The sequence below is a fragment of the Vulpes lagopus genome, chromosome 1 (genome assembly GCF_018345385.1).
Source record: "Vulpes lagopus strain Blue_001 chromosome 1, ASM1834538v1, whole genome shotgun sequence".
NCBI lineage: Eukaryota > Metazoa > Chordata > Mammalia > Carnivora > Canidae > Vulpes > Vulpes lagopus.
The window spans coordinates 107,974,771-108,001,673 of NC_054824.1; the positions used below are offsets into that span (position 1 = coordinate 107,974,771).

Genomic DNA, 26,903 nt, shown 5'->3' on the forward strand with positions numbered 1-26,903 from the left:
AAAAAAAAAAAAGTACTAAAGTACTCTGTTAATTTGGTATTTTTTTCTAAAGATCTTAAAATACTTTACACAGTCATACTTCATTGTGTTTCACAGATACTGTGTGATTTTTTTTTTTTAAAGAAATTAAAGGTTTGGGAGTGCCTAGGTGACTCAATCTGTTAATTATCTGCCTTCGGCTCAGGTCATGATTCCAGGTCGAGCCCCACGTAGGGCTTTCTCCTCAGAATCCTGCGTCTCCCTCTCCCTGCTTGTGCGCTCTCTCCCTCTCTCTCTCTCTCAAATAAAGTCTTTATTAAAAAAATAAATAAATAAAAGGTTTGTGGCACCCCTGCATTAAGCGAGTCTATCAGTGACATTTTTCCAACATTATTTGCTCAGTTCATGTCTCTGTGTCACATTTAGTAACTCTTGCAGTATCTTAAACTTTTTCATTCTTGTCATATTTGTTATGGTGATCTGTGATGAGTGATCTTTAATGTTGTTATTGTAGTGGGTTTGGGGCACCACAAACTGCCCAAATAAGACAGAACTTAATTGACACATGTGTGCTCTGACTGCTCCACTGACTGGCTGCTCCCATCTCTTTGCCTCTCCTTGGGCATCCCTGTTCCCTGACACACAATATTGACATTAGGCCAGTAAATAACCCTTCAAACGCCGCTAAGTGTTCAAGTGAAAGCAAAAGTCACACGTGTCTCCCTTTAAATCAAAAGCTAGAAGTGATTAGGCTTAGTGGGGAAGGCATACCAAAAGCTGAGATAGGCTGAAAGGTAGGCCTTCTGCACCAGTTAGCCATGTTATGAATATAGAGGGGAAAGTTCTTGAAGGAAATTGAAATGCATGCTACTCCAGTGGATACATGAATTAAGGAAGCAAATGCTAATATGAAGGAAGTTTTAGTGGTCTGGATAGATCAAACCAGTTACAACATTCCCTTAAGCCAAAGCCTAATCCCAAGCCAGGCCCTAACTCTTTTCAGTTCTTTGAAGTTGAGAGAGGGGAAGACGATGCAGAAGACAAGTTTGAAACAAGCAGAGATTAGTTCATGAGGTTTAAGGAAAGAAGCTATCTCCATAACATAAAAGTACAAGTTGAAGCAGCAAGTGCTAATGTAGCTAAAGAGCTGTGATGGAGATGTCCAATGAGATTAATGTTGTTTTCATGCCTGCTAACACACTGTCTATTCTGCTTGTCATGGATCAAGGGATAATTTCTAACTTTCAAGTCTTCTTAATTGAGAAATAGATTTTGTAAGGCTATAGCTACAATAGATAGTAATGCGTATGATGGATCTGGACAAAGTCCATTGAAGACCTTCTAGAAAGGATTCACCAGTCTAGATACCATTAAAAGCATTCATGGGAAGACATCAAAACATCAACATTAGCAGAGTTTGGAAGAAGTTGATTCCAACCCTTGTGGATGACTTTGAGGGGTTCAGAACATCAGTGGAGGTAGTAACTACAGATGTGGTGAGAAAAACAAGAGAACCAGAATTACAAGTGGAACCCTGAAAATGAGACTGAATTTCTGTAATCTCACTGTAATAAAACTTTGATGAGGAAGGAGTTGCTGCTTATGGATGAGCAAAGGAAATGGTTTTAAGAAATTGTTTTATTTGAGGATAGTTGGCATACAATGTTACATTAGTTTCAGGTGATTCAGTATCTCTGTTATGCTTTGCTTACCACAGATGTAGCTACCATCTGTCCCCATACAATGCTATTATAGTATCAAAAAATGGTTGTTAGTGATGGAACCTACTACTGGTGAAGAAGCTGTGAGTATTGTGGAAGTGACAACAAAGGATTTAGAATATTACATAAACTAAGTTGATAGAGCAGTGATGAGGTTTGAGAGGACTGACTCCAATTTGGAAAGAAGTTTTCTATGGGTAAAATGCCATCAAACAACATCATATACTGTAGAGAAATTGTGAAAGGAAGGATCACTTGATGCAGCAAACTCCGCTGTTGTCTTATTTTAAGAAATTACCACAGCCACCCCAACCTTCAGCAGCCACCACTCTGATCAGTTAGCAGCCACTGACATTGAGGGAAGGGCTCTCCACCAGCAAAAAGATTATGCTTTTCCAAAAGTTCAGAGGATGTTTAGCATTCTTTTAGCAATAAAGTAATTTTTAATTAGATATATACATTGTTTCAATAGACATAGTGCTGTTGGATGCTTAATAGACTGGAATATAGTATCATAACTTTTATAAGAAAACAAAACAAAAATATTCATGTGACTCACATGATAATTGCTTTATTGTGGTGGCCTAGAAGCAAACCCACAATCTCTCTGAGGTATGTCTAGACATTTTAAGAATCTGACATTTCTTCTGTACCTGTGAGTTAGTAAAAATCAAGTGGAATTTTCAGAGTGATAATCTCTGATTTAACAAGTTGATTATCTGGGATGCCTGGGTGGCTCAGCAGTTGAGTGCCTTTTGGCCCATGGTATGATCCTGGAGTCCCGGGATTGAGTCCTACATAGGACTCCCTGCACGGAGCCTGCTTCTCTCTCTGCCTGTCTCTGCCTCTCCCTCTGTGTGTCTCTCATGAATAAATAAATAAAATCTTTAAAAAAAACAAGTTGATTATCTGATCATCGATGTTTCACACTATCTTGTATCTGTGTGTGTGTTTGTGTAAAATTACGGTAAAATCTTAATATCAAAACATTTGAGCTCAGTTGCTGATAATGTTCCTGATTTCATAGACTACAGGTACTTCATGTTAAGTTTCTTATATGCTCAATTGGCAGTTTATTAAAATATAAGTAAAATCCACAATCTATTCCCAAGTGTTAGTTGTTCTGTGACATAGTAATTCTATTTATTAGTCCTGGCTTACTTCACAAAGCAGAGGGCCTTGTACATGTTCATAATCTATTTATTTAGAAAGCAAATTCATTTTCATTCTAATCTTTCCGTGATGTGATGATTTCCTTAAATGATGAATGAGACCCATTAAAGTTATTCTGTGAATGACAGAGAAGTTTTGGATAGGCCTGCTGTTACTATGTCTCAACGGCAATTTGATATCCTTGAAAGTAAGTACGTATTACTGTGTCTCATAAGCAATTTGATATCCTTGTATGTAATTATAGATGGAGGGATTGGCTAAGCAATCCTTTTAGTGCATCAGGTTGTATGAAAGAAGAGACAGCCTGTGCCCTATTGCCAGTAATTTACCACCACCCAAACCCAACCAGCAAATGTGGCTAGTGAGCATGTGTTATGGAGAGTGGAGAATTTATGTTGACAGATTCAAATGTAAGGGTTTTTTTTTGGGGGGGGGAAGAAATTATAGTAATGGTAGCATCCTTTACTCCATAGCTGTCTAGATTTGATCATTAGTCTCTGTTGTTTTTATTAAAGGAAATTATTTATCGGTTCCTCAAACTATAGTCCCTACTGGTTTCCTGTAATACAGTCCTACAGCTATAAAGTGACCTCTGTTGCTTACTCCATTTAATCCTCATGAATAATCCTGTGACTCTTTGCAGCTTGACAAACTGAGGCTTAGAGAGATTAGGGGCTAACACAGAAGTAAACTCTTAGCACCTCTAATACCAGCATTTCTGTCTTCATTCCTGTAAAGGTGCTATAATGTGTTACTGCTATTTTCCCATGAGAACAGACACATGCCATAGACTGTGTTGGAACAAAGTTGAAGAGAGTTCCTAAAGAAAAGTGTAGATGTATACTTCAGGCTTCTGAGTGGGTTTGGAAAGAAGTTTGTGGGAGCCAGAGAGAATAAAATTTGGAGCTGGGGGAGAAGGTTCATGAGGGAACGTGTGTGTGTTTGCGTGTGTCTTGTCTGTCTGTATGTCTCACACATGCACACAAATGGGAAAGGTGTGGGAGGAGGTGAAGGTATCATGTTAAGTTTAGGTATGACATAATATGAAGATGTGAGATGGGAAGAGACAAGAGCATCATAGAAATGTCAAGACAGAGATAAAATAATTTTAAAATTAAACAGCAGTTGATTTTAGTCTAATATGTTCCTAGCAAGCTCTAAAACATCATTGCCTCTTTGTTGAGAGTGTAGTGTGCTTGACCCCACACCCCAATTCTATAGTAAATACATTGTTTCACAGTAGAGGTATAATTATATTTACTGTAGTAGAAAAAGAAAAACTGGATTTATCAGAGAAGTACACTGTGTGAAAAGAATTTTCTTTTGAGGGAAGAATCTTTTTTTTTCCCAAGCAAATACCTCACTTTAAATGCCATTTTTTAAAAGCCCCTTTATGGGGGCACCTGGATGGCTCACTTTTAAGTGTCTCCATTCAGCTCAGGTTGTGGTCCTGGGATCAAGCCCCACATTAGGCTCCCTGCTCAGCTGGGGAGGCTGCCTCTCCCTCTGCTCCTTCCCCCAGCTTGTGTCCTTCCCCCTCCCTTTCTTACAAATAAATAAATGAAAAAAAAATTTTAAGCCCCTTTATGATTGGTGAACCATTTCCTTTCGCTCATTATCCATGTGACTTCTTAAATCACATAGCCTTTGCTAGATTTCTGGCCAGTTATCTTTAAAAAAAAAAATTTAAGATTTTATTTATTCATGACAGAGAGAGAGACAGAGAGAGAGGCAAAGACACAGGCAGAGGGAGAAGCAGGCTCCATGCCTGGAGCCCGACGTGGGACTCCATCCCAGGTCCCCAGGATCACACCCTGGGCTGAATGTGGTGCTAAACCGCTGAGCCACCTGGGTTGCCCTGGCCAGTTATCTTTAGAAAGGGAGGAGAGGACATTTAATATGCTGAGGTTCCTCCACTCATAATGCAGAAAGTACAGTTCATGGTACTAAATCTTTTATTCATTCTCATTTTTTTAAAAGATTTTATTTATTCATGAGAGACACACACACACAGAGAGGGGGGTGGGGAGCGGAGACACAGGCAGAGGGAGAAGCAGGCCCCATGCAGGGAGCCCGACGTGGGACTTGATCCCAGAACCCCGGGGTCACGCTCTGGGCTGAAAACGGTGCTAAACTGCTAAGCCACCCAGGCTGCCCTCGTTCTCATTTTTATAACTGTCTTATTGTATAAGCAAAATGTATACAGATAAACATTTTAAGTGTATGTCCAGGAGAGTTTACTATGAAGTTATTATATACTATTGCATAATATATTTTATACTATTTCACATCATGTATTAAACTTGAGATGAATTCTGTAGGGAAGCAATTGAGTGTTACAGATTTCAGAGGAGGGTCAATGTCAATATTGAGTGTTACACTGACATTACTACTATTGATGTATCCACTAAAAATTCTGTATTTTACTAATGGTAAAAAAAATTTTTACTTCTTCCCAGTAAAGAAGAAATTCCTTATACAGTATTAGTCATAAATGAATGTACCATAAAAATAATTGAGATTTGTGAAACATTATATGTTCTTATTGCAATGAGAACTCTATATTAGAAAGCATGTAAAATAGACATTAAAGTTTTATTTTTTTTTAAAGATTTATTTATTATTCAGAGAGAAGGGGAGAGAGAGAGAGGCAGAGACACAGGCAGAGGAAGAAGCAGGCTCCATGCAGGAAGCCTGATGCGGGACTCGATCCCAGGTCCCCAGGATCACACCCCGGGCTGCAGACGGCGCCAAACCGCTGCACCACCAGGGCTGCCCAACATTAAAGTTTAAATTTCTGTTGATACCTGGGTGACTCAGTTGGTTAAGTTGTCAAGCTTTTGATTTTGGCTCAGGTCATGATCTCAGGGTGGTGATACCGAGCTCTGCTGGGCATAGAGCCTGCTTAAGATTCTCCCCCTCTCTTTCTCTCCCTCCCTGCCCCTCCCCCCATTCCCATGTATGTGTACTCTCTTTCAAAAAACTAAAAATAAAGTCATAGTTTCTATTTTCTAGGAGATTGTGTACTCGCAGGGATGAAAATTTTCTCTTCCCTTGCATTTTTTATGTCATACACATAAACAACCTGAGAACTAAAGTAGAATATTCCAAATGTTTTGATCTTTAGTGGATAAGATGTCTATAGTTAAGCCATCTTGTATTTCTTCAGAGGCAGCCTCTACAGGTACGGATTGTCACTACTGATTATCCAGTTATAATGATCTTTGATCTCTTCTCAAGTTTGGTGATTAATTCGTTTCTTATTGACATCTTAAACTCCTCTTCTAAATTCTGTCTTCATTCACCATTTTGATTATGGTTTTTTAATTGCATCCTTCAGGCCTAAGCTGAATGAACATATCCTCAGGTCTCTAAATACCCTTATATATTTATCACACTCAGCCCTTTTCTTTAAAATCAGTTATCCTGTTTATTTGCTGCCTCACATGTATCACATTGTCTTGCTGGTCTCTTCCCTTACTCCTTGGTGTCTGCCAACTGGAAAATTATCTCACCAAGGTCAGAGACCTTTTTTCTCTAATTCACTGATATATCCCAGTGTAATAGGGCCCCTGTAAATATTTGATCAGTGTTGCATGAATTAGAGAATCTATGGTTCAGCTACTGTAGATCTTCTTTCATACCATCTATCTTGAATCTTGGTCCTTGGTCCCCTAACACTCTAGACTTGTCTCCAGAATGCAGAGCCTCCACCTTCTACTGGTTTGTGCCTTCCTCACACTGTGGCCTGGCATCTCTTCCCTGGGTCATGGCAAAGCCTCCTATTGTTATTTCCCTTTTCATGTATAGTCTACTTACCAGTGTTATTCTCCTGTGTAGAGATCTTGTTGGCTTCTTGTAGGTAGAAAGTTTAGACCCTTGACATGACATAGGGGACCATTCACAATCAGGCCTTGATCTTACCTCTCTGGGCTCTTCATTCACTGTTCTATATGCAGTGTCTCCTCCAGTCCCTGAGCACTCAGGGGCTCTATATCTACCTAAATTGCCTTTTCCCCCTCTTCTCTCACTTAGAAAATGCTTACTTATTCTTACAACCTAACTCAAATGTCCACTACTCTGAAATGGTTTTTCTGATTTAATTTCTTTATTCTCTGTATTCATCCATAGAGAGGTCTGCTTTTGCTGCTATCACTTATCATAGTACATTGTAATTATTGTTACTATTACAATAAATTATAATAAACTGCTTATTGTAGTGGCAAGAATTGGGATTAGTGCTACTTTTTAATATTTTAGAAATGAGAAACTACAAAGTTGGATCTTGAGATAGGAGGTGAGGAGGATGTGAAAGAGGTGTCTGTAAACCTCAACATGGAGAGAAGCAGTGAGGGAACTGGGCAGTTTGGTGAAAGTTTGAGGGAACATAACAGCCATACTTAGCTGTTACAAATGCTGGTGAGCGAAGAAGCACTCAATTTAAGAACTAGGATCAGTTGGCAAAATTCATTCATTCAAATAACAGATACTTAATGTGTCTCCTGTGTGATAGGTGCCACTACAGTTAATAGCTAATAATTATTTCATAATTACTCTGTGTTAAATTCTGTTCTAGGGTTTATATGTCCATTATAATTTATGTAGTTATCACAATGAGCCATGCATTAAGCACCATTATTACTTCCATTTTTATTGGGGACACAATAGTGAACAAGATAAACATAATTTCTGTCCTCACAGAATGTGCATTCAAATAGGGATGACAACATAGGAGCATCCATTCCAGCAGTGTGATGAGGGTGAGTGTGAGTGAATGTGGGACCCTGTGGAAGCACCTAAGAAGAGCACTTAACCTAGAGAATGAAACATTTCATTTCCTCTGACAATAAAAATAGCTACAGTTGTTTAAAAGTAGTATTATGCCTAAACTGATATTCTGCTCCTGAAACTAAGCATACAGTATATGTTAACTAAATCAAATTTAAATAAAGAATTAAAAAAAATAAAAATAGCATTATGCTTCTTAGACATCCAAGTCTAAGAACACAGAGAGTTCCAAACAAGATCAACCCAAGGAGGTCCACACCACAGCACATCATAATTAAAACATCAAAGGTTAAATTAAAAGCAGCAAGAGAGGAAAAAAAAAAAAAAAAAAGCAAGAGAGAAACAAAAAATTCCCAGAAGGGAAAACTGGTAAAGCTATCAGCTGATTTTTCAGCAGAAACTGCAGGCCAGAGGGGAGTCCTACAACCAAGAGTACTCTATCCTGTGAGGTTATCATTTCAATTTGAAGGAGACATAGAGTTTCCCAAAGAAACAGAAGATAAAAGAGTTTATCACCACTAAACCAGCCTTACAAGAAATGTTAAACTTCTTGAAGTGTGAAGGAAATGGCCATAATTAGAAAATTATGAGAATTATGAATAATGAGAAAATTATGAATAAAAAGATGTAAAATATGAAAATGGAGAAGAGAGTAAGAAGGGAAGAGAAAGGGGAAAATGATGTTTTTCTCTTTTTTTTTCAAGAATGTGTTTGAACATAAATGATCATCAAATTAATGTGGACGACTGTTTCCTTAGGTGGTTGTGTATGAGTTTCATGGTAACAATAAATCTAAGACCTATGGTAGATACACAAAAAAATAAAGAGAAGGAAAACCAAACATAACACTATGGAAACTCATCGGTTACAAAGAGAGCAAAAGAGAGGGAGAAAGGAACAAGAAGAACTACAAAAACAACTAGGAAACTATTTAAAAATGGCAATAAATATTTATATATAAGTAATTAAATGTAAATGGCCTAAATGATCCAATCAAAAGACAGAGGGCAGCAGAATAGATGAAAAAACAAGGCCCGTCTATGTGCTGCTTACAAGAGACTCACCTCAGACCTAAAGACACGTACAGACTGAAAGTGAAGGGAAGGAAAATCACTCACTATGCAAATGGAAGGGAAAAAGCCAGGGTAGCAATACCTACATCAGACAAAGCAGACTTTAAAACAAAGATGATAATGAGACAAAGGGATACGTACATAATGATAAAGGGATCAATCCAACAAGAGGTTATAATAATTGTAAATATCTATGCACCTAACACTGGAACACCTAAATACATAAAGCAAATATTAACAGACAAATATTAACAAATCCGTCAGAACATTCCATTCAAAAACAACAGAATACACATTCTTTTCAAACCCACCGAGAATATTCTCCTGAATAGATCACATATTAGGCCACAAAATGAGCCTCAGTAATTTTTTTTTTTTCTCAGTAATTTTTTTAAAAAAAAGATGTATTTGTTTGAGAATGAGAGTGAGCACATTAGCAGATGAGAGGCAGGGAGCAGAGGGAGAGCATCCTCAAGACAACACTGCTTGCTGAGTGTAGAGCCCAGTATGGGGCTTGATCCCAGGACCCTGAGATCATGACCTGAGCCGAATCAAGTGTTGGTGCTTAACTGACTGAGCCACCCAAGTGCCCCATGAAGCCTCAATAAATTTAAGAAGATTGAAATCATACCATGCGTCTTTTCCAACCACAATGGTATGAAACTGTAAACAAATCACAAGGGGAAAAGAACTAGAAAAATACAAACATGTGGAGACTAAACAGCATGATATTAAACAACCAGTGGGCCAATGAAGCAATAAAAGAAGAAATAAAAAAATACATAGGGACAAATGAAAATGAAAACATAACTGTCCAAAATCTTTGGGACAAGGCAAAAGCAGTTTATTTTTTTTTTCATTTTTTAAAAGATTTTATTTATTCATGAAAGACAGAGGCAGAGGGAGAAGCAGGCTCTCTGTAGAGAGCCTGATGCAGGACTTGATCCCAGGACCACTGGGATTACAACCTGAGCCAAAAGCAGATGTTCAACCACTGAGCCACCCAGATGACCCAGCAAAAGCAGTTTAAAGAGGGAAATAAACAGGAATAGAGGCCTGCTTCATGAAACAAGAAAAAGCTTGAATAAATAATCTAACCTTACACCTAAAGGAACTAGAAATAGAACAAAGCCCAAGGTGAGTAGAAGAAAAAGGAAATAATAAAGATCAGAGCAGAAGTAAGTGACATAGAGACACAAAAGAACAACAGAAGAAAATAAATGAAATCGAGCTGGTTCTTTGAAAAAATAAACAAAATTGGCAGACTCTTAATCAGTCTCATCATGAAAAAAAAAGAGAAAGAGCCCAAATAAATAAAATCAGAAGTGAGAAGAAATAACAACTGATGCTACAGAAATACTGAGGATTTATAAGACAAGACTGAAAAATTACATGCCAACAAGCTGGACAACCTAGAAGACGTCGGCAGATTCTAAGAAGCATAGTCTTTCAAAACTGAACCAGGAAGAAATAGAAAATATGAATTGGTCAATTTTAAGTAACACAATTGAGTCAGTAATCGAACTATCAAAAAAATAAGTCGAGGACCAAATGAATTCACAGGTGAATTCTACCAATTCATAAAGAAGAGTTAATACCTATTCTCTTCAAACCATGCCAAAGAATAGAAAAGGAAGGAAAATTTCCATATACATTCTACGAGGCCAGCATTATCCAAAACCCCAAGCCAGATAATGACACCACAAAAAAGAAAACTAAGGCCAATATTCCTGATGAACATAGATGCAGAAATCCTCAATAAAATATTAGCAAACTACATACAATACATAAAAAGATCATTCACTGCAGTCAGGTAAGATTTATTCCAGAGATGCAAGGATGATTCAATATTTGCAAATCAACATTATACACCACATAAACAAAACTAGGGATAAAAATGATATGGTCATCTCAATAGATGCGAAAAAATTATTTGACAAGATTCAACATCCATTCATGATTAAAAACTCTAAACAAAGTGAGATTACAGGGAACATACCTCAACATAACTAAGACCATATATGAAAAATTCACAGCTAACACCATCCTCAATGGTGAAAAACTGACAGCGTTTCCTTTAAAGGAAGGAATATAAATAAACATAGAATGTTTATTCTTGCCACTTTTATTCAATATAGTACTAAAAGCCCTTATAGCTACAACAACCATGACAAAAAAGGAAATAAGCATCCATATTGGTAAAGAAGAAGTAAAACCTTCACTATTTGCTGAAATCATGATACTATACATAGAAAATCCTGATTGCTCCATCTGAAAATTACTAGAAGTAATAAAAGAAATTCAGTAAAGTAGCAAGATACATAATACCCAGAAATAGTTATTATTTCTATACATTAATAATGAAGTAACAGAAATTTAAAAAAAAACACCATTTACAACTGCCCCCAAAAAGAACAGAATACCAAGGAATAAACTTAACCAAAGAGGTAAAAGACCTATACTGCCAAAAGTATAAAACACTTATGAAAGAAATTAAAGACACAAATAAATGGAAAGATATTCCATACTCATGGATTGGAAGAATTAATATTGTTAAGATAGCCATATAACCCAGGACATTCTACAGATTCAGTACAGTCCCTATCAAAATACCCACAGTGTTTTTCACAAAACTAGAACAAATAATATTAAATTTGTATCGATCCACAAAAGACCCCAAATAGCCAAAGCAATCCTGAGAAAAACAAAGCTGGAGATACCACAATCCCAGATTTCAAGATGTACTACAAAGCTGTAGTAATTAAAACAGTTTGGTAACTGGTACAAAAATAGACACATAGCTCAATGGAACAGAATAGAGAGCCCAGAAATAAATCCATGATTATATGGTCAATCTATGACAAAGGAGACAAGAGTACACAATGGGGAAAACAGTCTCTTCAACAAATGGTGTAGGGAAAACTGGATGGCTACATGTAAAAGAATGAAACTGGATCACTTTCTAACACCATATACAAAAATAAACTCAAAATGCATAAGAACTAATTATGAGGGGCAGTTGGGTGGGTCACTCAATTAAACATCCGAACTCCCAGTTTCAGCTCAGGGCATGATCTCAGGTTCTGGGATCAAGCCCCGCATTGGGCTCTGTGCTCAGTGAGGAGTCTCCTTATCTATCTTCCTCTTCCTCTGCCTGCCCCACTCTAAAACAAATACAACCTAAAAAAACAAAAACAAAAACAAAACTAAATATGTGGCTTGAAACCATAAAAATCTGAGAGGAGCATATAGGCAGTAATTTCTCTCACATCAGTTATAGCTATGTTTTTCTAGATATGTTTCCTAAGGAAAGGGAAACAAAAGCAGAAATAAACTGTTGGGACTACATCAAAATAAAGTTTTTGTACAGCTACTGAATGGGAGAAGAGATTTGCAAATGATGTATCCAATAAAGGGTTGATATCCAAAAAATATAAAGACCTTTTACAACTCAATACCTCAAAAAAAAAAAAAAAACCTAATCCAATTAAAAACTGGACAGAGGACCTGAATAGATATTTTTCCAAAGATGTCTCCTGGCCATATATACATATAAAGCCCAGCATCACTTATCAGGGAAATGCAAATCAAACTCTCAATGAGAGACCACCTCACGCCTGTCAGAATGGCTAACATTAAAAAGAAGAAATAACACATGTTGGCAAGGATGTAGAATAAAAGGAACTCTCATGCACTGTTGGGAATGCAAACTGTTGCGGCTACTGTGGAAAACAGTATAGAGGTTCCTCAAACAACTAAAAATAGAATTACCAGATGATATAGTCATTCCACTGCTGGGTATTTACTGAAAGAAAATGGAAACACTAATTCAAAAAGATATATGCACCTCTGTGTTTATTGGAGTATTATTTACAATAGCTAAGATGTAGAGTATTATGTAACCATTATAAAGGATGAGATCTTGCCATTTGCAACGACATAAATGGATCTATACAGAGAGCAGCCTGATGGTTGCCAGAGGGGAGAGAAGAAGGTGAGGGGTTGAGAAAAAGGGGTATAGGGTTGTAAGAGACACAGGCTTCCAGTTATAAAATGAATAAGGCACAAGAGTAAAAGGCACAACATAAGGAATACAGTCAATGATGTTTTAATAGTGATGTGATGGCACATATGGTAGCCACACTTGTAGTGGGCCCAGCATGATGTGTAAACTTGTAAAATTACTAAATGATACATTCAGTAATGTGTGTCAAGTATACTCAAAAATAAAAATTTTTAGAAAAATTAAAATACAGTGGCACCTAGGTGGCTTAGTCAGCTAACTTTTGATTTTGGCTCAGGTTATTATCTCAGGATGATGAGATTTAGCCCTGCTGGGCATGGAACCTACTTAAGATTCCCTCTCTCCCTCCACGCCTGCCCCCCCCACACACACACCTTTTTTCTGTCTAAATAAATAAATAAGACCTCATTCTTTTTTATTTATTTATTTTTTATTGGTGTTCAATTTGCCAACATATAGAATAACACCCAGTGCTCATCCCATCAAGTGCCCCCCACTCAGTGCCCATCACCCAGTTACTCCCACCCCCCGCCCACCTCCCTTTCTACCACCCCTAATTCGTTTCCCAGAGTTAGGATTCTCTCATGTTCTGAAAGACCTCATTCTTAAAAAAAAAAAAAAATAGCATCATGCCAGAGTCTTGATTTTCTGAATGTTCAAATTATCCTTAGTTATATGTGACTTTATTTTAAACCTTGTCATTTAAATTCTTCCAAATGATTAAATCTTGCCCTAAATTTAATAAAAATCTTGTGATGAGAGGATGATCTTTACATGCCTAGATTGAAGCCAGTTTATCTTTAGCTGCTAATATTGGACCAGATACTGGAATTCTGAGGTAAGAAGATGAATTAGAAATGAGCATGGCTCATTATGAATCTTCACAATATTATATGAATGTTTCTACACTACGTAACAAATACTACTGTGATACTTCATTAGGTGTCCTATTATCATTAGTCCTGTATAAGAAATCAGAATATCATGGTGAAATCTTTGAGTTCAGTTTATCTTAGAGAAGACTATTACCAAAATATTTTACCTAAAGTAGAATATCATGCACACATACGTATAAAGTATCTTGTTAGGGGAAAAACAATGTTTTTGAAATTGACTACACTGTTATTAAATATTTTTTATCTTTTTAGAAAACCAAATAACCGCATTTTATTATCTGTAATTGGTTGAAGAAAATCAAATTAAATATTTCCCACCCACCACCTCTTATCAGCCAATAGCCAGATCCGCCTATGTCATACCATTGCCAATGATCAGTCACACTAAGGTATCTGTGTGTCACGTGACTTCTGACTATATTCTGCTTGACTGTACTCAGATAAAGCCATAAGACTTGTCTCATTCACATATTGAAGTATATTTTATTTTATTTTTTTTAATTTTTATTTATTTATGATAGTCACACACACAGAGAGAGAGAGAGAGAGAGAGGCAGAGACACAGGCAGAGGGAGAAGCAGGCTCCATGCACCAGGAGCCCGACGTGGGATTCGATTCTGGGTCTCCAGGATCGCGCCCTGGGCCAAAGGCAGGCGCCAAACCGCTGCGCCACCCGGGGATCCCTTGAAGTATATTTTAATCAGCTTTCTCATATTCCCCACCTTTCATTCTCCTCATGCCTGCTCACAACAGCTCCAGTAATAAAATGGTAGCATTTAAGTTAGCTGGAAATTCCCCTCTACAGCTAAAATGGATGAATATTCTTCCAAGTGGGTAACATACCCTGTTTTGAAAGAAAGGATACCACCAGATGTCTGTTTGTAAGGTTGCCATTTGTTCATTTTAATTAGATCATTCATCATTAACTTTTCAGGGCCCTTGTCAATGTCTGTCTCTTTTCAATAGATTTCTTATTTTGTGGATGTTAATAAATTTTCAAAGCACTCACCTCATCAGAAATAACTAAATTACCCTCTCTGCCCTAGATATCTTTGCTCTTGTCACTACTCTCCCTGCCTAATATTGCAGAAGAATCTTTACTTGTCTTGTAACTTCTTCAATTTAATTAACTTCATTTTAACAAAATTCACATGGTTCAAACGCCCCAAAATTCAAAAGTGTTACAGTAAATTATACCCTTCTGCTTCTATCTCCTAGCCATACAGTCCCTATCCCACGGACAACAAATTTAATTAATTTCTTCTTTGTCCTTATGGAGACATTTTATCCATAACTAACAAAAATATATTTTTTCTTTTTTATGCTGTTCTGAACTTTCCTTTTTTCATTCAATAATATATCATGGAGATCATTTTATATCAGTACATTTGTGTTTATATCTTTTATGTCTTTGTAATATGTTGTGTGAATATACTGTGATTGATTTAATTAACCCCCTATTGACAGTTACTAGATTACTTCCAATCTTTTGCTATTACAAACAATGTTGCAGTAGATAGTTTTAAAGCTACTTTTCATGAGTATAATCATATGTGTAGGAAAATTAATTGCTGGTTCAAAGGAAGTGTGCATTTAAAAGTTTTATAAAAAGTATGAAATTGGGCAGCTCCGGTGGCCCAGAGGTTTGGTGCTGCCTTCAGCCCGGGGTGTGATCCTGGAGACCCGGGATCGAGTCCCACATCAGGCTCCCTGCATGGAGCCTGCTTCTCCCTCTGCCTGTGTCTCTGCTTCTCTCTCCCTGTCTCTGTCTCCCTCTCTCTTTCTCTCTCTCTCTCCCACTCTGTGTGTGTCATGAATAAATAAATAAATAAAATCTTTAAAGAAAAAAAAGTATGAAATTGTCTTCAGTAGAGTTTTACCAGTTGGTACTCTCCTTAGCATTGTGTAAGAGTGTCTGTTTTCCTACACAATATGTTTTCTAAGTGATAGGTGAAAATTTGTATTCCATAGTTTTAGTTTACATTTTCCTTATTACGAATGAATGAGATTGGATACATTTCATATGCTTAAGAGACATTTGTATTTATCAGTTGCCCAGTTCGTATCCTGTGCCCATTTTTCTAATGGAGTATCAGTCTTTACTTACTGATTTTTTTTAAAGATTTTTATTTATTCATGAGAGACACAGAGAGGGAGGCAGAGACATAGGCAGAGGGAGAAGCAGGCTCCCTACAGGGAGCCCGATGTGTGGGACTCAATCCCTGGAATTGAGATCAGGCCTTGAGCCAAAGGCAGACACTCAACCACTGAGCCACCCAGGTGTTCCTGACTTGTTTGTTGTTGTTGTTGTTGTTGTTGTTTGAAGATTTTATTTATTCATTTGAAAGAAAGTGAGTGAGAGAATGAGCAAGCGAGCCACAAACAGGGAGAGGGGCAAAGAGAGGGGTAGCAGACTCCCCGCTGAGCAGGGTGCCCTTATGATGTGGGGCTGAATTTCAGGGATCATGACACTTAACAGAAATAACTTTTTGTGATATAATTTGCAGATATTATCCGTGATATTTTAATGATTGTTTTATGATTATCACTGCATTTCTTTAAATATGAAGAGTTGATGAGTATGAAAACTGAAAGGGTGATTATGTATCTAGGGAGATACTATGGGTACAGCTACTTGGAGCAGATGGTCATTAAACCCTCAGCCTATGTGTGTGTGTATGTTAGCAAAAATATTGTAATATAGGAATGATACTCTTTTCCTAGAATGTGGAAATGAATTTCCTTCATTTTGATGACTTTGTCTGTAGTTCTTCTAATTTCTTCAGAAATTCAGTCTTATAAAAATTATCAACTTACAGTTTAGTATCTTAACATTTTACATTTTCTCATTAAATAAAATTCTGACTTTCTCTCAATTTATTGTAGTTATCTTCTCCCTGTCATACCCCTTATGGAGAAGAGTATGTTATATCTTTAAGAAAGTGCCATAAAACTTAATGAAAATATAAATCCTATTCTTTAATAATTATCCATTAACTCTTTAATCTACATAGGAGACTTTCAGTTATCAGAAGAACTGTTATAATTCCCTGGGAGTTTTTTATACCCTAATTTTCAAAATACTAATTTGGGGCTGGTAAATAAAATTCCTTTTCTTGCTTTTCTCTGTGGTAAAAATATCTCAGGACATCATGGCTCTTAATCTTTGTAGCTGACATACATGTTCTATTTATTACAGGCAACATTTTTTTTTGTTTGTTTTTTGGTTTTTTTTTTTACAGGCAACATTTGTATAAGTGATTTTGTCACTTGGGAAATGGATTTAGCAATTTCTTTGAAAGTATATTAGCGTATATTGAGTAAGAAAAAGTTTAAGGAATTATTAAAACATACTCCTTTTTACATATTTAAAAGTTTCTAACTGAAAACGTGTACTCAGTACGTAGAGGATATCAATAAATGATAGTTTTAAATGGTTAACAGTATGGAGGAAAACTGTCATTATCGGAATGCTTTTATTAACATATAAATATGTGAATATATTTACAAGGATGGGCATTTATGTGTGAGCTGACGTTGAACCTACACAATTGAATTAAAATTACTCTTTGGGCATTTGATATACTTGTGATTCACAGAGTAGATTTTATTTATTTTTTAAGATGCCAGAAACAGAAAGTGTTGTCATGGGATAGTTCTAATTGCTAGCGTGAGAATGGTTATATCAGAAATGCAGAGTTGATTGCCATGTGTGTTGTAATGTAGAATGTTCTCACCATATTTCAAGCACAAGTTGGCATCGTTATTACATTTTTACATACAAAATATCTATTTAGAAGCTAGAATGTAATTGACAGAAGTTTGCCACTAAAACTAGAAAAATATGTAATTTACTTTCAAATAACTCATTTATTTTTTTCTGCTAAATCTGAGATTTCTAGTTGCACATTTGTGCAGGCTTGTTCAATTATGGTATTCACAGATTCTCAACTATTTGATTTATTGGTGAGTCAAGTTGATTTCATGAAGAGACTAGAGAAAGGTTTCATTTGGTAAAAGAATAAAATGTTTTTTGATGGAGTAAAAGTGTTCACAGTCAAATTCTCAAAAATATGTATTGGCTTATAATAACTAATACTAAATACTTAACATGACAGTAGATTAAATAGATTAGAGCAGTTAAATGACTTGTATAAAGTCACACAACTAGGAAGTGTCTGAACTACAATTTGTGCTACTATTCAGACAAACGTCAAATTCTTGGAGTATATATTTAAACTATCTTTACTATTATAAAGAGTGGATAGTTTTTCTTAGTAGCAGTGAGTTAGGGATTTTATTAGAGCCCAGAGGTAAAGGTAGAGATGCATAAAGGTGTAACAGTGAGACCATCTGGACTACATTTAGTCAGGAATGTGTTGGAGAACAGTAAAATTTAAAGTTGGGTGGGAAAGGGACCATATGCTTCTCATATTACTCCACCAGAATACTCCTAAAACACAGATGCATGAACTCATATTTCTGGATTAAGGGGGCATACTAAATCATAACTCTTTCAGTTGCAAGTAACAGAAATCCACTCAAATTACCTTGGGTAGAGTGGGGGAAGATGTACTAGCTCACATAAGTGGGAAGTCTAAGAGTAGGCTAGCTTTAAGCACAGCTTGATCTAGTGTCTCAAAACCTGTAATTGGGGCTTTCTTTCTCTCCCTAGGATGGGCTTTTACTAAAAAGCAGGTAAGATGACAGTCTATAACCTATATCTCACATTCTCTCAGTTCAGTAACTCCAGCAGAAAATCTTTTCTCTTAATTGGGGCAGAAATATCTCAGAGGAAAATTCAGTCATGTACCTGTTTAAGAACTATTTGCTGTGGTCAGGAAAATGGGTCCCACTCGTTGATGGAGGATGTCTTCACCCTTGTGAGTTGGCGATGAGGTGTACCGGGCAGGGGGTTATTAGGTCCACTCAAACTGTACAGGCTGCTTTCTTCAATGGAAAGAAGGAAGGGAGAAAAGGTTTCTAGACAAAACAGATGCCCACTGAGGGATATACTGTTTAGTGCAAGTCAAAAATGTTTTTGAGGGGATCCTTGGGTGGCTCAGTGGTTTGGTGCCTGCCTTTGGTCCAGGGCGCGATCCTGGAGTCCCAGGATTGAGTCCCGCGTCGGGCTCCCTACATGGAGCCTGCTTCTCCCTCTGCCTGTGTCTCTGCCTCTCTCTCTCTCTCTCTCTCTCTCTCTCTCTCTCTGTGTCTATCATGAATAAAGAAATAAAATCTTTTAAAAAAATGTTTTTGAAATCATGCATTTTGTCTTTAAAATCCATATAAATTTTGTTTTATACACCTGTATCTGTTAAAATATTTTAAACATTCCATATGTAGATTGAGTTCCCCCAGGAAATGGATTCTGAGGGGCAAAATTTGAATTCAAGAGGTTTTATTAGGAATTGCACTGGGGGGATCCCTGGGTGGCGCAGCGGTTTGGCACCTGCCTTTGGCCCAGGGCGCGATCCTAGAGACCCGGGATCAAATCCCACGTCGGGCTCCTGGTGCATGGAGCCTGCTTTTCCCTCTGCCTATGTCTCTGCCTCTCTCTCTGTGTGACTGTCGTAAATGAATAAAAAAATAAAATAAATTTCCTCTTTAAAAAAAAAAAAAAAAGGAATTGCACTGGGGAACAATTGTGAGGGTGGGTGAAGGAAAAGCTGAATTATGATGCAGGTACAGCAGGCCTCAGCCAATCCCACAGGGAGCTTGGAAGTTGAGATGGCCCTTCAGAGTTGTACCAAATCAGGCAGGGAAGCCTGATCTGTGTACTTCCACATGGACCCATGATTGGATATGGGCTACCCCAGAGATGGGGCATACCTGTGGCAGGGTAGCTCTTTGCTCCGAACACTGAGTGCAGCTCCTGGAGCAGGATTAAGCCATAAGCGTTTGTCAGACCATACCTCCAGCAGCCGGTGGAAGGGGGGGCGGGGGGGGTGAGGTGTGCATGGTGTAGAGCTGGACAGCTTACCACAGCATCCATCACATTATCTGTGAGTAAAATGCACTCCAGGGAAATGTGTCATGTTTATATGCTATTGTAAATGCTCCCTGGCATATCACTGTACTGTTTGACTAGAGGTCCTCAAAAGTACAGGTACCCCAGTTTGAAGGCCACAGCAGGGAGCCTAGGAACCCACCATAGAGAAGTGAAAAGATTAACCAAATGAGGAAGAAACTGGAGCAGAAGGAACAGCTAAGAGACTTGTAATGAACTTTGGTAGTAACGGTAGGAATCAAGAAAAAAAAAGATAAATATTTTCTCTTGCCAAAGACCATCCATCTTCTACTATCCCTATACTGTTTGTCTTGCCTTCTGTTGTCTGGATCCTAGAATGACCTAGAGACCATTGAAAAAATTTTAAAACAATATAGGCTTGTAAAAGTGAGCTTCTGCATCATGTTTTCTGCTTTTTTCATTATCTTTTGGTTTATAGATCATTGGTAAGCAATATAGTACTTTTTGAGGAGTCAGCCTTAAGGTGATGGGGGAAATAGGACAGAAAGAATTCAGTGCAGTATGGGGCTCTTTGTTTTCATGGCTCCAGATTGAAAGGTTAGAATGTTGGCCCATGTAGACACACTCGATCATCTCAGGCATTAAGGTTGCAAACCATTTTATTTTGGTGCAGACTGAATCTTGTTGACCTGTTTAGTGTTATTGTTACTTCATTTCTTCTGTGTGGTGTTAGGCAGATTAATTTTCCCTTTTAATTTGCTTATTATTTATCTTATCATCTGTTGATTGAATGAGACACTTAAATGTAATGTGAGCTTGAGTTACATATTTATTTCCCTGGAGAGCATATTTTTTTGTGTGGCATAGATAAGAGTTTTCTACTCACCCTGCCAGTGAATTCTGAATTTAGAGAAGAAAATTCCGATTTTCCTCTGAATATTTTTCCCTTTCATTGGGCTTCTTATTAAAGTTGACATGATAAGAGCTATTGAGATTTAAGATTTGACTGTTCTTGGGTAGGCTGGGTGGGTCCGTGGTTTAGCGCCACCTTCAGCCCAGGGCCTGATCCTGGAGTCCCAGGATTGAGTCCCATGTCAGCCTCCCTGCATGGAGCCTGCTTCTCCCTCTGCCTGTGTCTCTGTCTCTGTCTCTGTCTCTGTCTCTCTCTCTCTCTCTCTCTCTGCTTCTCTGTCTCTCATGAATAAATAAATAAAATCTTTAAAAAAATGACTTCTTAGCTTAAATATCTTAATTGTCTTATTTACCAAATACAAGGCATTTTTAGAGATTTGAGGAGCCCATTAGTGAACAAAATACACAAAAATACTTCCTTATAAAGCTTAAAATCTAGCAATGAGAGGCAGCCAGTAAACATATAAAGTAAATCATATAGACTGTTAGAAGGTAGGATGCTTTTTGGAAAAAGTCATAGACTAGGGGAATTGCTAGTGACAGGGTATGGAGCTTGGGATTTGTATAGGATGGTCAAGGTAGATCCCATTGAGAAGGTGACATTTTGAGCAAAAATGAGAAGGATGTGTGAGAATTAGTTATGTGAATATGTAGGGTAAAGCATTCTGGCAAGAGGGAACACCTAGTGCAAATGCCCTAAGGCCAGAGTGGGAAGAAATAGTAAGAGATGTACTTATTCTCAGCTCTTGATTTTTTTGGGTTGGAGAGGAAAGAGCACTGCTATTGATAGATGTCATAGCCTCATAGAGTCCCTAGGTGCCCAGAGGCAGTTCACCTCCTTAAATATCTCTCTCTCTCTCTCTCTCACTCTCTCTCTCTCCCCCCCCTCTCTCTCTTTTAAAGATTTTATTTATTCATGTGAGACAGAGGGGGGTGGGTGGGCAGAGACATAGGATGAGGGAGAATCAGGCTCCCTGCGTGGAGGCCAATGCAGGACTTGATCCCAAACCCCAGGATCACACCCTGAGCCAAAGGCCGATGCTCAACAACTGAGCTACCCAGGTGTCCCTCCTTAAATCTCTTTTCTTTCACTATTTTAATTATAAGAAGCTGGGAAAAACACTCTTCTAGTCAACAGAATAATATATACCTCAAGTCATTGTTTTTCTCCTCAGAGGTGTTTGTATTAAGAGATCTGCAGTGGATATAAGAGGAAGAGGGGTTAGGTTATATGGAGGAAGTAATAGCTATGAGATTTAAGGCTGGATTGAATATGGGGGTTGAGGAAGAGGGCAGTATCAATATAGTTTAGGGGGGTGCAAGTTAATATGGTGACAAAGGTTTAGCCACGAGACCTAGAAAGAAAGTACAGTTAGCAATCTCAGTTCACCCCTCTGTAGTTGTGTATTTATTCTGGTCTACCATGACTGAAATCTACAGAGGATATATTCTGTACTATCTACTTCAGTAACACTTTTGAATGTACTTTGTCTGAAGGTATCTGTTAGAAATTTTAATTTGAAAGGTAACTTAGTGAAATGTTTATACCTAAATGTTTTTTTATTTTAATTTGTAGAATCTTAAGAAGATTCAAGAAATGGAAAAGACTGATGAATCTAACACAGACCTGGAAGAGCTGAAAAATGCTGACTGGGTAAGGGAGTTGGGCATTCTCTGTTCTATTTAATGTTGAATATATAGTGTAATGTGGTTTTGGGGGGTTTTGTTGTTATTTTTTAAAGATCTATTTATTGATTTTGGAGAGAGTATGAGTGGGGGGAGGGGAAGAGGGAAAGAGATGGAGAAACAGGCTTCTTGCTCAGTGGGAAGCCCAGCGCCTGGCTCAGTCTCAGGACCCTGAGATCATAACCTGCACTGAAACCAACAGTCCGATGCTAAACCAACCAAGCCACCCAGGCACCCCATGGTGTAATTTTTTTAAAAAAATACTGGCTATTAAGGGCTATAATATGTATTGATATTGTATGAATTTGAATGCTGAGTCTTAACATTTCAGGAAATGTGTATTCCCCATTTTACTAAACTAAATGGATAAAACTACCCCCAATGTCTTCTAAGAATTTTGGTGTTTTAAAAGAAGTATTGATCTTTCAGGCACCTGGATGGCTCATTCAGTTAAGCATCTGTCTGCCTTTGGCTCAGGTCATGATCCCACGGTCCTGCGATTGAGCCCCACATTGGGCTTCCCACTCAGCAGGAACCTCTAACTCTGCCTGCTGCTCTCACTGTCAAATAAATAAAATCTTTTAAAAAGATAAAATAAAATATTGACCTTTCTAATTATATTAATACCTTAGCATACTCTTGTAAGTCAAAGTTGAAGCTCTATTCATAATAAGGTATGAAATTAAAATGTAGTACATTCATTTATCTGATGAATAGTTACTGGATTAGGTTCTGGTGATACAAAATGAATAATACAAGATCTCTCACCTCAAAATAGAAGACAGACTTTGAGCACAGATGATTGCATTATATTTATGCAACAAACTTTGACTAGCCACTGTTTTCTGGCATGGTTCTAGAACCTATTGAAACCAAGAGTCCCTGCGCTCATATATGACTTAGAGTTGGGTCAACATGACAGCCTGGATGGAGGACAGGAGAGTCAGTGTCATTAAATTAGATTGAGATATGTTCAGGTGTCAGTGGGAAGGCACTTTCAGTGTTCTGACTTTTCAGGTTGAGAATGAAAAATGATTAAATAATGACATTAAATGAGGGACTAGCAGTAGATGTAGATTTGGGGGACATAAACAAGTTGTTTTTGACCATATTAGATTTTAATTGTTTAATTTTATTTTCTAAAAGCTTTATTTTTTTTATTTTTATTTTTTAAATTTTTATTTATTTATGATAGTCACAGAGAGAGAAAGAGAGAGAGGCAGAGACATAGGCAGAGGGAGAAGCAGGCTCCATGCACCGGGAGCCCGACGTGGGATTCAATCCCGGGTCTCCAGGATCACGCCCTGGGCCAAAGGCAGGCGCTAAACCGCTGCGCCACCCAGGGATCCCTAAAAGCTTTATTAAAGTATAATCAGCATACAACAAGTTGCACATACTGAAAAAGCACAATAAGTTTTGGCATATACGTATACACATACATACCCATGAAAGCATCATATAATCAAATTAATGAGCCCATCCATCACCTCCAAAATTTCCTCATACCCATTTGTAATCCTCTTTCCTGCTTCCTTTCTCCCCAGCTTCTAGGCAATCAATGATCTGTTTTCTCTCACTATAGATTAGTTTGTATTCTCTAAAATTTTATATGAATATAATCCTATAGTATGTACTATTTTTTGCTTGACTTCTTCCATTCAGCATAATTCTTTTGAGATTTCATCCAGGTTGAATGGATGAATGAATGTTCATCGATTCACATACATGAATGCCTGTATGAATAGTTTAATGTTTTTATTACTAGTAGTAGTCCATTCCCATTGTGTGGATCTACATATATTAATGTATGAATGTAAATATTCTTAGTTTATTGATGATTATTGATGATATCTTTACTGAGATATTTGGAATTATATAAATCTGGAACATTTAAAAGTAAATTTAAAAAACAGCCTATAATATCTAATAAGTGAGTACTGTCATTTTAGAATAATATTATGAAATTTCCTTTGTATAGAAGTCTGGTAGTCTTTTTCCAGGTGTATTTCATCTTGCCTAAAAGATTTTTAAATGTGGTTTTTTTTTATATGGAAGCCAGATAAATAACTCCAGGTGGTCCGAATTTAGCAAACAGCTAATAAAAACTTGAACTAAAAATTTAATTTATTGTCTTAAGGCAGCCTCTTTTAAAAACTAGCAAGATTACTGACAAGAGATGCACTAATTCCAAAGGGAGTTCCATTTGCCTAGATCACCAGTCTGTTTCTTGTAAGAACCTTAAAATGAATTATTTAGAAATATTAGAATGAAATGAGGGGTGCTTGGACGGCTCATTTAGTTGAGTGTCTGCCTTTGGCTCAGGTCATCCTCCCAGACTCCTGGGATGTAGCCTGGGTGTCAGGTTTCCTGCTGGAGGGGGAGGGGGTCTACTTCTTCCCCACCCTCTGCCCCTCTAATTTATCTGTTTTTGAGAATTCGGGGTTTCACATGTCAGGTTTTCTTAAAGCCTGGGGAGGTCAAGAGAAGAGACAGGATTTTAAAGGATGAGATGATATTTGAACTGGATCTTAAAGGAATGAGTATAAGAGAATTTGGGACAAGAACATTCTCAAAAGAGTAATCTAAATATTTTAGGAATATTCTATTAGAGTAACTTTAATGGCAGAATCCAAGAGTCTGTTTAAAAATAGGAATATTTTAGGCTGAGGAGCCAATGGGGTGAAGCTACCGTCTGTGAGATTATGACTGAACACCTCTAAGTCAGAATCCCACCCAAGCGGACCTACTTGGCAGCGCTGCAGAGCCTCTGTTGGCCTCAGCCTTGGATGGCTGGTCACCTGCCGTCCCTGCCGCAGATGGGGACCAGGGTCCTCTGCGGAGAGCCCCTCCTCCCGGGAAATGGGCTACTCCGGGAAGGGGGCCGCCCCCTCGCCCCTCACGCAATGCGTGTTCCTGGGGAGCCTGATGCTAAACCACTCGCAGGAGATCTGCTTTCATACCAAGCAGAGCAGCTCCCTCGCTGCGATCTATTGAAAGTCAGCCCTCGACACAAGGGTTTATAAAAGAAAACAAAAAAAGTAAAATAAATTTAAAAAATAAAATAGGAATATTTTAGAAAGTATCCTAAGGGCTATACCACAGTATTGTATTCATATTCATATCCTTTTTGGAATAAGAAATGGCATACATGTTTTTAAAATCAAATTGTTTTCGAAAACATTTTTAAGACATTTAATCCATAGTTATTTTATGTAGATAAGTCTTAGGAAATACATCAGTTGCTTTTTAAAAATTTTTTATTTAAGTAATCTCTATACCCAGCATGGGACTCACAGTGGGCAAGAATCCAGTGCTCTTCAGATTGAACCAGCCAGATGCCCCTATCACTTGTTTTTTAGTAAATACATTTAAGTAACTACTTGAGCTGCTTATTAATTTTAACAAACTACAGTGTTTCAGTTAATTATTATAATAATTTACTTTTCATGGAAGCAGAGACTATGATACTTTAGCTTAAAGGTAGGAAAATGAAAGGATTAAAATATTAATAATAATATGCATATTTAATGTGTCTTATATTATTATAAGTGCTTCATATATATCTTATTTTCTTGAGGGGCCAGCAAGGCAACTTACTATTATTTGTTGATATGAAAATGGTTATTAAGTAATTTATACAAAGATAGTAATAACATAAAAATTGTCATTTTTGAGCATTTTCCATGTACAAAACACTGTGTATTATCTCTGACCATCTCAGCAAGTTATGAAGTACTATTTTATTTTATTGATGAAGAAGCCAGGGTTCAGAAAGGTGAAGCAACTTGCTGGATGTCCGGTAGCTAATAGGTGGATATATTAATTAGCTCTGGTCACAATAATGCTGCATAACCAACTACTACAGAATCATAGTTGCATAAAACAGTACATTTATTTAGCTCATGAGTATGCAGATCAGTTGTGGTAACTCCAGTCTATGTGTGTCTCATCCTTCTCCTGGGCAACATACTGATCTAGGCATGAGGTTCTCATTGCAATAATAGAAGCATGAGTGACAAGCCCATTGTGCATTTGCTTTTGCAGGATTTGGTCACATCATATCAACTGCTATTTCAGTGGCCAAGCAAATGACATAGCCAAATCCAATGTTAGGGTACAGGACATATACTCCTCTTTAGTGAGCAAAATCACATAACAGGATGTAGACACAAGAGGTATGAAGAACAGGCCATTGGTGCAACCTTCTACAGTGGGTAAGTTAGGGTTTACACTCAGGTGACTCAGCACCTAGAGCTTGTGATTCTCTAATGGCTTTCTACCGACTTTTTAATATCCTAAAACCTAATTTTAAAAATTGGTTTTGTTTGGTTTACTCAGTGTTTTGCTCTTTTTCTTTATGACTGTAGCTGTTTAGAGGAAATAAGCAAACTTATTCATGGACATCTCTCCCATCCCTGGTTCTTTTAGGCTCGATTCTGGGTACAGGTGATGAGGGATTTGCGGAATGGAGTAAAACTCAAAAAGGTCCAAGAGCGGCAGTACAATCCTTTGCCCATCGAATATCAACTCACTCCTTATGAGATGCTGATGGATGACATTCGATCCAAAAGATACACTTTGCGCAAAGTAATGGTAAGTAATAAAACTATTAATAGACTCAAATGACTATTCATCAGTAATCATATTTATTGAAATGTTCTTCTCATTATTACATTTTTA

General features: G+C 37.4%; 1 protein-coding gene across 3 annotated transcripts in view; it reads left to right on the forward strand.

Moving 5' to 3' along the window:
* SPIRE1 (spire type actin nucleation factor 1) overlaps positions 1–26,903 on the forward strand; it is a 209,253-nt gene that overhangs the window by 104,223 nt on the left and 78,127 nt on the right. For all 3 annotated transcript variants that reach the window (XM_041764959.1, XM_041764942.1, XM_041764950.1), the window contains exons 5-6: positions 22,114–22,191; positions 26,652–26,816. In XM_041764959.1, the coding sequence (XP_041620893.1) occupies positions 22,114–22,191; positions 26,652–26,816 (243 nt within the window). The remainder of the gene's footprint in view (positions 1–22,113; positions 22,192–26,651; positions 26,817–26,903) is intronic.